Genomic DNA, 12,551 nt, shown 5'->3' with positions numbered 1-12,551 from the left:
CTGCAAAGACATACCACCCTCCAGTGGTACTTTGAGGAACTACAACAAATTAAACAAGACATCTGTTAGTTTATTACAAATTTCTTACCATAATAATACTTAATGATCACTCCTCAAATAACTTTTATAATCAATACTACTAAGGCAGTTCAGTTAATTGGCCCAGAAGATATGAGATATTTTATAAAACACCATTGAACACCATTCATAAACCCCATTCAATCTCTTCCCATTCTTTGTGTGTTCATTTCATTCAACTGCTTAAATACATATTAAATACAAACTTGATTGCTTTCAAAGCTAAATAAAGCCACATTTTCCTGGTCATCGTGTTTACAGGATGTCACATTACAGTTTGGCCTGAGGTGTTGAGTCATAGCCAGGGTACAGGTGCTGCTGTAGAAATGCTAGGATCTTTTCCCACGAGTCTTCCTGTGCATCGGCATGTGGTTTTGGTTGTCCGCCCCACAGCATGATCACTGTGACACACACACACACGCGCACACACACACACCATTGTCAGTTTATTCTATGATATACTACTCCTGCTTAGGTACATAATAAAAAGAACACGTTTTAACTATTTACTGTATGTGTTGAATTATGGTTTGGGAAGAGCCTTAAAAGACAGGAAACTCCCGAAGCACAAACAAGGTGTTTTGCAAAGTGTAATGTAGTACAGGTAGGTGTAGTGACTGTGTTATGGAATTAACCTTGTTTGTCCATCAGTAGATATCTGTCATATATGAAGGAGTGTGGGTGTGCCCTGGTGAATGACCTTTCTGTTTTGAATGTTGCACTATAAAGTTACTGGCTCTGAAGTGGGGGGTGTAGGGAGGCTCGATGAGGTGGCCAGCATCAGGGTAGGACAGAAGGGTCAGCAGGTGCTCATTTCCTGCCTTGTGCATCATCGTAGACATCTAAGGGTCAGGGGAGACAGGTCAAGGGTCACCTTTGCTCAAACTTCACAGCTGATTACATTTCTATCACTGTGGAGATGTGTGAGTGTGTGTTTTATGTACTCACATCCTCAGCAGACTCACACGTAGGCCAGTTCTGATCATCCTCACCGACAACTAAGAGCAATGGGCATTTGATCTTCCCCACCTATCAAAGCACTCAGTTAATAATATAATAGTAAAAAAGTCACTGAGTGTCTGTGTGTGTGTGTGTGAGCGTAAATGGCTGGTGTACTGACATCAACTTTCATGTCTGGATCTGACGGGATAGGCAGAATAATATCTTTCCAAATAACGTGCCCCTCCTCGTCCATTCGTGTCTTGTTAATGTTCCTGACAACAGAGGTGGGTTTTTATGAATAAACAGATGAGTCGACGTTTAATTCATACTACAAAAGGTACTGAAAAAAAGCCTGAACCCTTTGAAATACATATGCAGACAGATGGAGAGCTACTGTTCTACGCTTTTTGATGCCTCCCATCACAATTTCAAACCAGACATAAGATATAATGTGGTGTTAATCAGACTCAGGATGTGCACACTCACTTGTTCATCTCCTTAAACACAAAGTCGATGGGTTTGTTGATGGGTAGGACATGGCTGCCACTAATACACACACAGCACCGGGGCTAAAAACACAGACAATGTTAGCCTACATGTTGAAACATCCATTCTGACACATGAACAGGCCAATGGCATTGCAGATATTTGAAAAGGGGAAACTCACACGGATGACTTTGGAGTAAACCGCCATATTTAGGGCCACTGAAGTTCCGAAAGACAAACCAAAGAGGGCAACCCTGTCTTTTAACACCAGGGGATGCTCTTGTACAATCCTGTATGCACCCTGTACACAGTGCAGTGGGAAATTAGATAGATAAGTTACAACTGGAAGTTGAAGTTTCAAGACCCTTCCCTGCATTGGTGAGAAGACGTTTATGGACCCTGAGTGGGACTGAGTAATAACTCATATGGGTGGACTCTGCACTCAACACAGCTGAACCATGACAATGAATAACTTCTCGGACAACAGTATAGTAAATCAACAGAGAGGGAATCAGAATGACAGAGACAAAGAAAGAGACAGACACAGATAAAGAAAGAGATCCAATCCAAGATCGGCACCTCAAAGTAGCTCTGCTCCAGTTCAGTGGTCCCAGAACCTTCAACTGAAAGGTATTGCAATGCCAGGGTAACAAATCCATGTGACGCTAGAAGGGCAGCCCTGTACTCCACCAGACCTCCGCCCCCTCCCCACATATCCAAAACCCCAGGGAAGGGTCCAGGACCTGAGGTAGAGAGGGCGAGAGAGAGGGGGGGACACAGAGAGTAGAAAGTGGGAGAGAGAGAGAGTGACAGGAAGATAAAAGGTTCAGTGAGTGTGAACTGTACATGGGAAGGAAGTATGTACAGAAGCCATGTTTACTGCCAGAAATACCTGGAGGTAGAAAGAGGGTCCCTTTGACACCATTCTCCTCTAAATCCATCCTGCGTACACCTGGGGCTGTGTACCAACGCTCTGTACAGACAGACGACAGAGGGACCTGCTTCATGAAGCCCTCTGAGAGGTGACCTTCATACACAGACATGAGCACCACTATGGGAGAGAGGACATCCTTCTTCCTTAGCCTGAGAGGGACACAAACGTACATTACATTTACATTTAAATAATTTAAATATCCAGAGCGTACAGGGACATTCCCCCCGAGTCGGGTGAAGTGCCTTGCCCAAGGACACAATGTCATTTTTGCGCGGCCAGGAATCGTACTGGCAACCTTCTGATTACTAGCCCGATTCCCTAACCGCTCAGTGCACCTGACTTCCTAGGGGTGAGAGAGAATCCCAGACTGTGTGTAAGCTTTGTTCATTACACTCCACCATGTAATACAATGGTTGGAGATGGATACAAACATCATACAATATAGATGGTTGTTCTGTGCATGTGTGTTTACCTGAGGCCTGGTCGACTGCCTGGCACAGGCACCATACTCCACAGCAGACCCATTGACTCTACACCCTGATATGTGCCTCCAACACTGGCGTCCTTAGACACTGGAGACAAAATGTAACTTTTTAAGATGTCTGTTGTGTGGTCTAACACTTGATCACTGGGTGGTCCCATGCAGCGACTTTGAGGTTACTGTATGAGGACTGGAATTGACCTGTTCGGAGGAATATGGAATGTAACAATGACCCAAGTTTGGCAGTAATCCAGACACAGTTATATTTAAACTGTGAATTCCTGTCTTTCAAGGAACTTTTGATTGTTACCTGTCACCGTGCCACTGTCATCGCTGATATAATGTCCAAAGGCCTCCCAGTAGTCGTTGTCCTCCGATTGATGAAGGGAATGTAGTGTCACTGCGAGCCCCTGCGTTAGATTCTTCACAACCACCTGGAACTTCTCGTCAACAAGAGCCCGTGTTGGATGCACCGACAGGAAGGGGAGGGATCTTGTCATGGTAGTTGTGAAGGACGACCTGTGAAAACAAATCCTCTTGGAGTTTAGGAGTATAGTTTATTGTTGTAAGACCAAGTTCTCAGATGATGTAGTCAATGATAAAATAAATTGCAGCTTGTGTCTCCATTTTTTTTAACCTGTCAACACCATTTGCGTATTCTGAGTATTCTGAGTGACTAGCTGTTCACAGCTGTAAAATCACTATCTTTCTGACTGGAAGCCAATGGAAGACACACTTTAACATCGTACTTGCTAACAGTGTAATTACATTTGCTACCATTACACAGTATAAACCCAACATAAAAAAACTGTTATATCTTGCAAACCGTCTATGAAAAAAAAATGCATGTAATACATAACTCATTGCAAGTCAGTGACATATGTATTTCCCTCCCAGCAGACACGCACAATTCTAAATGTAAGTTTGAACCGAATCGTTTTGTTACCTGATCCAGGGGCGAGTAGATACATGTAATATAGAAGAAAGGTGCAAAGTCTGCGCCGCCATTAAAGTTAGGCTACAGCAAATCCTAAACCCCATATAGAACTTCAGTAACGTCTCATGTTCGACTGTGTACTTTACCACTACGTGCAGCGATTTTATTTACGAGGGACTACAGCTTATCCAGTTAATATTTGGTGGGAAAACCGCATTTAACCAGTTAACAAATGCAGTTCAATGTTTTCTACTATGGAGGGTTATGATGTGCTTGCAAAGGAGTACCAGGCAGTGAATGGATTACGTCAGAGGTGATCCCAGACACAGTGTTGCAATTTGACGAACGCTACGTGGTTGCTAGTTTTAAGTGATTCATTTGTCAGGTTTGTGATCAAAATGCGTTGAGTTACAGGTCTTGTGTGAGTTACAGGGTTGTGTAAAATACATGCAACACATTCAAAGGATAACATTTTCCAATGTTTTCGACAAGGCAACTATTGACATGACATGCACACACATACGCACACACACACACGTGATAATTGTATTTATCGTTTGTTAAGGCTACATATGATCTACTCTGAAGTAGTAACCCGCGACACTACTTCTACATTGACGAATCATAACGTCAGAATCGAACCGAACATTTGAGTCGCGTTAATTTACCTTTGAAGCATGCCGTTCCGTTTTCCTGTCCAACTGGCACCACTAGAAGGCGTGGTAACTGCTGTTGTGTCATTGGTATTTCAGAGGTGGATATAACACTATCAGCGATGGGGACCAAGGCCCAGAGGCTGCGTAGAAGAGATAGACATGAGCTTCATGTTTCCTTTATTGAAAAAAGTTGATTCTAAAGATGGCTCATCATAATCCAGTTCTGCACCTATGACACGAAAATATATTTTTAAGAATAATATTCCTATTGTGTTAATTTATCACAGAGAACCTCTTTATGACAACAGTTTGGGAACCTTAGCACATGTCTGTTATACATCTGCCAGATTGTTGACATGGAAGAGACTATGTCAACCATATTGTAGCTGGAAGAAGGATTTGTCTTCTGTTCTGACATCCTGAGAGAAGAATTTGAACAGAAGTTAACCGCATGGATCAAAGAAATGTTCCTTTTCCAAGAAAATCACATTATCATAAAATATCTCTCTTTCTCAGAAATGAATTATATCTGTAGATTTATGCAGTTGTGTTGTTGATGTAAAGCTAGTTAGTCACTTAAAACCCTGGCCAAAGGCAAGTGCCAACCATTGTGGCACATAGCATCATCCCGCTCATATAGTCCATTATGCAAAAAAAGTGTTGTATTGTATATTACTGTGGTAACACATCAAACATGATATTATAAATAAAGAAGTTGTACTCTTTGTTTCTTTGATGGTGAGCCATTGTTGTAATAGACTGTTGCTGTTTCATAACTGTGTGGACCATGTGGTCTCTTTGCATTGCAGAGCTGGATTGGTGAACACATGGGCATGGTTCAAAACATATACAAAATACTTGTAAAAAATAATAATTTAAAGATTAAAAAGAAAAAAAATCTTAATTAAAAATTAAAAGAATAAACAAATTAATTCTCAGATTCCCATCACATCATCTCTCACTTTTTATGTTTTCATAGGTACATTTGTGACAGGCCAGGTGTTTTGGGAAGGCAGAGAGAAGTGTTCATGCTAGTGATAGACTAGTCAATGAAATCTGTTGCATGTTATCCAACAGGCAGAGCTGTTATGTGACGACGATGTGAAAACAGCATCAGTGAGACTGTGCAGGTAGATCCATCCACAGGCATCCATGGTTCTGATTACATTTTAATTTAATCAAATACATACATGACAAAGTTCTGCACTGCACTCACACATCACACCTCTCTCTCTCTCACACACACACACACACACACACACACACACACACACACACACATAGACACTCAACTTCAGCAGTGTGTCTAGCATGTGTGAGTGATATTCTAGAGTGGTCTCCTGCCGAAAAATCCCATCTGCCCATAAGACAAAAAATGTGCTCCTACTTTTAAGATGAAAATATTAAAAAGATCTTAAGCACGCCAATATCTGTATGAAGCATCCCAGTCAGACTTTACTTTAATCTCTTAATACAGCTATAGTGTATTTATTTAGCATTAACTTCTTTATCTCTTTCTAGTCTGTTCTGAGGTTAGAAGGCTCATGGAAGAAGGTAGGGATGAGGCTGGAGGGAGGGATGTTGGTGCTGCAGGCTAATTGTCTTTCTTCCGCCCGTTAAGTGTCTTGCAGACAGACCTCTCCTGGGCAAAGATAGAGAAAATACTTCCTTTGTGGAAAAACAATAACTTAACCATCAGTGGCTCACTTTGTTTTGGCCTGCTTCACAAAGGCCTTACAAGGGACGTTTTTAAGACCATTCCACTTGTTCCATTATGCCTGACAAGCTGTGTTTAACCTCAGGTCTGACCACACCTCATACCATTTCCAATGTGTTCATAGCGACGGGCACCATTTTTGTGAGGCTTGGTTATGTTCAGTGCATTCAGCGTCTCACAAACGGGTGCCAACGTCTTTGTGGTCCATTTTATAATGTTTTGTCAGTTTTAAGGGAATGTATTTGTGTTGGACACAGCTCCTTCCTCATGTATGTAGAGCTAGGTGATGATTGATTCATCTTGCAAGTCTACAACATATTCCACAACCCAAATGAGGGAAAACAAATATGACGAAAGAAAAAAACAACAAGGGGCAGTAAAAAATAAATAAAAAAGAAAGCAATTGAGAGAAGGGAGATTGAGATGGGGTATGGGAGAGGGAGATAGTGAGAGAAAGAGACAGAGTAAACCGTAAAAGGCCAAGGAGAGACCGATGTATAGATATAGTCCATTTTAATCCTGGACAGGATGTGGCTCCACCCAAGGTTTATGATGAAAGGGTTTCCATTTTAAAGACTTGGCCTCTCCATTGCTACCGCCATTTGCACTTCCCGTTTTAAACAATGCATTTCCTCTTCCTGCTTTGCCGCATTGGGGGACGTTCCGTTCATTCCCAGGACGCTACTTGGCCGACGTACAGTTAAACTTGTTATGCATGACGGTGGTACAGGGCTAATCTTTCTCTCTCTCCCTCTCTACCCTACTCTCGCTCTCTCCACATCCATGACTGGACACCTGTTAAGACTACGGCCTGGTTTGACCTCCTCTCTTCAGTTGCTGTCTACTGTTATCCTGAAACCTGACTTTATCCTGAAACCTGACTTTATCCTGAAACCTGACTTTATCCTACAGCACGCCAAATTCCACTGACCCTGCAGCACAGTATGTGCATGTACTTTAAATGTGTTGCCCCACCAACTTGGAAACAGACAAGTTTGGGAAATTAGATCCTTACTCTGGGTATACAAATGTGATCTAACCCTAATCCTGACCCAGACACACACCACACAAACATGCACAAAACTGTTGGTCTAAGAGGACAGAACAGGGGCGTTGTTAGACTCGTTTTATTGGGGCACGTGCCCCAGTATTAATCTGCTGTGCCCCAGTATAAATCTGCTGTGCCCCAGTATTAATCTGCTGTGCCCCAGTATAAATCTGCTGTGCCCCAGTATTAATCTGCTGTGCCCCAGTATTAATCTGCTGTGCCCCAGTAAAATCAAAAGTTTGAGTTTTGACAATTTACTTTATTAGTCAGTGCATTCATTTAAATTGATAATCCCAGAAAAAAAAAACGCAGTATCCCAATCAGCGCTTAAATCAAAGCAGTTTAACCGAGAAGACAATCTGATGCCCGCAGAATTCCATGTCAGCGCGCTCCTCTGAGCTTGCCACATAGCCGAATTGAGGTAAGCTAAGAAAACATTACAAAACGAAAAAAGGTTTCTAAATAAAAGGCCTACCGATTATCATACTTTGACTAAAACATAAAAACAATATTACATGAAGCTCAAAAAAACAGTATGCCTATTTGCGCTCAAATAAATGCAAAGATTTGCGCACTCACATTAACTATTGATGTCCCTGCCAAAGCTGATATCAAACTTGGGTCCCTGAACTGTTGTATACAATAAGCAAGCTTGAAAGAAAAAAAGGGATATTAGTAGGGGCCTCTGCACCAGTAGAGTTGTGTGTCTAACAACGCCTCTGGGACAGAATCAACTAGCTGAACTTCATAATTGCCAGACAAATTATATTATGTCACAGTAGATATGAGAATCATCTCTAGACTGTCTGAGTTTATGGCCTCTAGCAGTTAATTTCCCTGTGGAGCAAATGTTTGTGTTTGTGTATTATTAGTAAAGACTGTGTGTGTGCGTGTGTGTGTGCGTGTGTCTACTATAGTATATTATATAGTGCTGGTCACTTATTGTCAAATTACTGCATGAGCCATTTAGACCTGACTATGCTTAAATAGGTTGAGCGTAACGTCAATGACCACCTTTCTTATCTCTCATATTATGTAATATATTACGTTATATACATAATGATCTTATCTCCCTCATCTTGGGCTGTGTTTGCTTCTCATGCACATTTGATCCCTCCTCTCTTCTCAGCCAGATCCTGGTGAGCCTGGGGAAGTCTTCTCCATCCCGAAGCAGCCGTCCCTCCTTCATGCGGTGGAGATCTCCTCATCCCTCTTCTCATGTCGCCGCAGTCAGGTGCCACTTTGAGAACACCATGTGGTCATAGTCAGAAACCTGCTGAGCCCCAATGGTCATGTGCTCATTCTTCCTCTGTTACACAAGTGTTAAGAGAGCCATGGCTCATTCTTGACCAACACAGCTGATGTGCTTTTCTGCCCTGCCTGGTGTTGCAATTGAACAGAGTAGGCTACATTGAATGTTCCTCTTTATTGTGTATGCACTTCCAGAATGGACACACACACATAGTACATACCCTTGTTTAAACATGCAACGGAAGTGTATGATTACATGTGTAATCTCTGATTCCCTGTTTTAGGTTTAGTATAGGTGTCATCCTCCGAACAGAGGGTTAAGGTGTGGTATGGAAACAGTAATACAGGACAGAACTGTAGCCTACAGTATCTTCCACATTTTAAAACATTTGTAATACATTCTTAGTAACCTCGTGAATCAAAATTGTGAAGGAGAGAAAGACTTCTGGGTTCTGAGATTACATTCTTTGTAATTTACAGCAGGTGAGGAAAAACACATTCATGACCCCAAAAAGCTGATATATGTGATTTTCACAAATTTACATTGACAGCACACAGCTCACTATAGCCACATGGCTTTAATGTAAATGAGATAGAGAATGAAAGGCCCAGCCTGCCTGCATGCTGTTTCAGCTTCAGCCTGCCATCAACAACCATGAGAGGGGACTCGTCTGAGGCTTATCACAGGTCCCACACATTGAACATGAATGCAAAGCAACACAAGACGTGTGTGTGTGTGGGGGGGGGGGGGGGGGATGCAAGGAGGCTGGGACACTGGCTTGGTGATCTGCAGGAAGAGGAGGGGGGATGGGAGGGTACGTGTCTGTGCTCATTCGACTAAAGAAACAAGGCACGTCTCAGAAACTAAAGTCATTAAACACTGTCATCTAATTTCGAGGCATGTGGCATGATTCATTATGGTCTATACAAAGTGCAATTGCAATTATTATACCGTGTGATGTGTGAGCCATTAGGAATAGCTACAATGATGAGTTCACAAACACAATGACACACCAATGAAGACTTTACCTCACTAAATCACACAAGCAATGAAAGTTATCAGATGTTAAAAGTGACAGACCAGAGTATCAATATAGCTCATAATAACACTAATGATGTATGTATTTAGCAGACACTTTCATCCAAGCAACATACATAATGGGATTTGCACTTGCTACCTCTTTAAATGCTCTACCACTGAACTATACCCATCCATAAGCAGGAATTGGGCCAACAAGTTGTACCTATGGGTCCATGCCCAGGTCAGTAACTTGGAGTAGACTAACCCTGTCTTGGAGACAGGAGACTTTGTCTTTAATTATGTGTCTGAACCCAGACAAACCAGGATGCCACATCTGCCTATAAATGGTCTGGGATCATCAGTGGCCGTCCACATTGTACAGGCACATCCACACTTAATGTACCCGCAGTACACCATGACGGATTGGTGTGCTTGACTTCCCTCAATAACGTAAGCCCGCATGATGGACAGACTCAAGTCAGTTCATATTGTTCTCATTACGACTCTCCCAAAAAACTCTCGATAGCTGTCGCTGTGGTATGGAGCGTAAATGGAACCATATGGACACTGTTTACGGTGAGCGCACGTACGGTCAAGACTGCAACGGAATTGACTGACAGTTTCTAGGTGCCTGGTTGCACTCTCTCCAGGGCTCCGTGGTACGCGGCGGAGGTACGCGAGTTAGGAGCGTAGTTCTGCGGATACTGCTGTCCGAATCCTGATGGCCAAACTTGTGGCGCAGCCTGAGGCAGCACGGCAGGCAATGCGCAAAGTCTGACAGTAAGTGGCCGCTGAATACCATGTAAATCCATGGGTTACAGCAGCTGTTCAGACAGGCCAGCAGCGCCGAGAGTGTGACAGCCGTGTTCTCCGAATCTAGAGACAGAGAAAGAAATAAGAAATGAAAGGAGTTTAGTGTGATGTTTGTGCGTATTCTCCAAGGAGTCTTTCTCATGCCACCAGGTCGCCGCCAGCTAAATATTTACTCTCTTCACTGGAATCTTAGTGACTACTGCTTTCAGCGCTGTCTCATTATTTACGGCACATTTGCAAGTTTGTCACACCACGTCGTCGTATGTTTTCATGTTTCTATTCTTGTTTGAGAACGGTGTCTGTTCTTTGCAGTTTTTTTATAAACATTTATTTTAACAACTTTATTTGTCAGGCTTTCCTACTATCGATTGTGCTTACTCACTCCACTGTAAATTATTGCTTCAATAGTTAATATTTGGTTCTCCATTTTATAAACGGTGCAACATTTGGACAGCATTAAGAGAGCGAATGGAGCGACAACACATGAATGTGCACCCCCATTGTTACTTATCTTATTTTCTTAGAAATGAATAGCAAAGCAATTATTTTACAATGAGGTACACTGTGATGAGGTTGTTTTCTCAACCTTGCGTGTAGCTAAAGCAGGCTTCTGAAACAGAACGTTGGCAGTTATGGAATACTTCCACTTACCGTCCCATGAGAAGTTCTCATCCCACACCGACCACATCTGCACAATGAAAAACGGAGCCCAGCATACCACATAAGCTAGGACGATCACAAAAGTCATTTTTACAGTGCGTAATTTGGCTCTGGAGATGGTGGTGACGCTGCTGACCGAATTCTTCCCAATTAAGCCCTTTTTTGTTGCCTCGGCTAGGGTGCTCGTGGTCGTGCTCTTGCGGGTCTTGTATTTGATGTTCTGCCAGATTGTGTGACAAATAAAGCCGTAGCACAGCACGAGAACTGCCACGGGCACTAGGAAGATTCCCACGGTGATCCAGGTGATGTACGCACGCAAGCCCCACGGCTCAATGAAGTGCCCCCAGCAGTCGTAGACTTGCGAGCCAGGAATGACCTCACTCAGGGAGAAAATGAAGTACTGAGGCACACTGAGAACCAGGCTGCACACCCAGGTGGAGGCGATCATGATATAAGCACGCTGCGTGGGCTGGTGGAGCGTCTGCAGCGGGTGGCAAATGGCAATATAGCGGTCCAGTGTCATCATCACCATCATGTACGTGGACGCAAACATCCCCAGAACCTGCAGGTGCTTCACGATGCGACACAAGAAATCTGGCCCGTAGAAACGAAAGGTGATCTCCCAGCATAGCTGCGGCAGCACCTGGAAAAACGCAACCACCAGGTCGGCCAGACTCAGGTGCTTCATGAACAGGTGCATGCGAGACGGCTTCCGTCTGGAGTTGTACATAGCCAGTAGTACACTCACGTTCCCCACCACCGCCACAAGGAACGTTATGCTCAGGACAGTGATCTCGATTTTGGCGACCTCCTCGTTCCTTCCAAACGGATCGCTTACGTTACGCGTGGTGCTGGAGTTCACGGGAACCTCCAAATCCTGCTGACACGTAAGATTTAAATCAACCGTCCCGTTATTATTAGTGAAATTGCACGTACCACCGGAGTGGAGTTGTACGTCGTCTGGAGAGTGCATGGCTCCCGCACCTCTGCGCTCAGTGGAGACTCCGATACCTGCTCCAAAAAAAATAACGACCAAAAGGAGATTCCAACGAGTTGACATATTCAATTTGAGGCCATTCGTTTACATTCATGTCATTTTTAACAGCATGTCAGTAAAATGGCTCATTCTGCGCACAGACAAATACACATCAGCATAATGCTTCTGTGCGTTTGCCTACATGGTGTGAAACAGAAAATCTTAGCAATGTTGTCTCCAACCCCTTATAAAGGCTCGCCCCCCTGAGATCACCCCCCCCCCCTCCCCCCGCTTCACTCCCGCCCTCCCGAAGCATTGGGTTAATCACAGAAGCTGTCTTCTGTGCATGGCAAACACTACAAGAGGCCTACAGAACACGTCTACTTCTCCTAATGTGTCAATCCTTTCCAGTAAACAGCATACAAATAGGTTGCGTAAATCAACCGGGGACATCTAGGCTACTTTTAAAATGTAGACCTTAACTACCATGTTTGATGTTTTAGGCACGATTGTCAACTGACTGCATCTCTGACCTATAATTGCTGTGCCTG

General features: G+C 43.3%; 2 protein-coding genes across 3 annotated transcripts; both read right to left on the bottom strand.

The window, feature by feature from the left end:
* Window positions 1–49: 49 nt before the first annotated feature.
* Window positions 50–4,665, bottom strand: acot18 (acyl-CoA thioesterase 18). Of its 2 annotated transcripts, none has more exons than XM_084701392.1 (11): window positions 4,527–4,665; window positions 3,232–3,440; window positions 2,913–3,012; window positions 2,399–2,589; window positions 2,086–2,249; window positions 1,688–1,807; window positions 1,507–1,589; window positions 1,199–1,292; window positions 1,027–1,107; window positions 779–920; window positions 50–479 (listed from the first exon to the last, which is right to left on the bottom strand). In XM_084701392.1, exons 1-11 carry the CDS (start codon window positions 4,535–4,537, stop codon window positions 349–351), a joined length of 1,326 nt encoding a protein of 441 aa, XP_084557518.1. In that variant the 5' UTR covers window positions 4,538–4,665; the 3' UTR covers window positions 50–348. The 2 variants fall into 2 exon arrangements, with proteins under 2 accessions (XP_084557518.1, XP_084557517.1); XM_084701391.1 differs by lacking the exon at window positions 4,527–4,665 and adding an exon at window positions 3,868–3,977.
* A 4,021-nt stretch (window positions 4,666–8,686) lies between these two features.
* LOC146276489 (arg8-vasotocin receptor-like) lies at window positions 8,687–12,202 on the bottom strand. Its single transcript, XM_084701379.1, has 2 exons — window positions 11,016–12,202; window positions 8,687–10,427 (listed from the first exon to the last, which is right to left on the bottom strand). The coding sequence occupies exons 1-2, from the start codon at window positions 12,082–12,084 to the stop codon at window positions 10,144–10,146; spliced, it is 1,353 nt and encodes a 450-aa protein (XP_084557505.1). The 5' UTR covers window positions 12,085–12,202; the 3' UTR covers window positions 8,687–10,143.
* Window positions 12,203–12,551: the final 349 nt, after the last annotated feature.

Source organism: Hypomesus nipponensis, chromosome 7 (genome assembly GCF_054491055.1).
Source record: "Hypomesus nipponensis isolate SF chromosome 7, ASM5449105v1, whole genome shotgun sequence".
In the NCBI taxonomy this organism is placed as follows: domain Eukaryota; kingdom Metazoa; phylum Chordata; class Actinopteri; order Osmeriformes; family Osmeridae; genus Hypomesus; species Hypomesus nipponensis.
This window is presented reverse-complemented; position numbering and strand designations above follow the sequence as displayed.

Coding starts and splice junctions, on each gene's coding strand:
- acot18 (XM_084701391.1), bottom strand. CDS start 3,962: ATGGGGTTTAGGATTTGCTGTAGCCTAACTTTAATGGCGGCGCAGACT. Junction 1,108..1,198: donor ATCCAGACATGAAAGTTGAT/GTCAGTACACCA, acceptor GTGCTTTGATAG/GTGGGGAAGATCAAATGCCC. Junction 480..778: donor GCAACATTCAAAACAGAAAG/GTCATTCACCAG, acceptor TGTGTGTCACAG/TGATCATGCTGTGGGGCGGA.
- LOC146276489 (XM_084701379.1), bottom strand. CDS start 12,084: ATGTCAACTCGTTGGAATCTCCTTTTGGTCGTTATTTTTTTTGGAGCA. Junction 10,428..11,015: donor TGAGAACTTCTCATGGGACG/GTAAGTGGAAGT, acceptor CTCTGTCTCTAG/ATTCGGAGAACACGGCTGTC.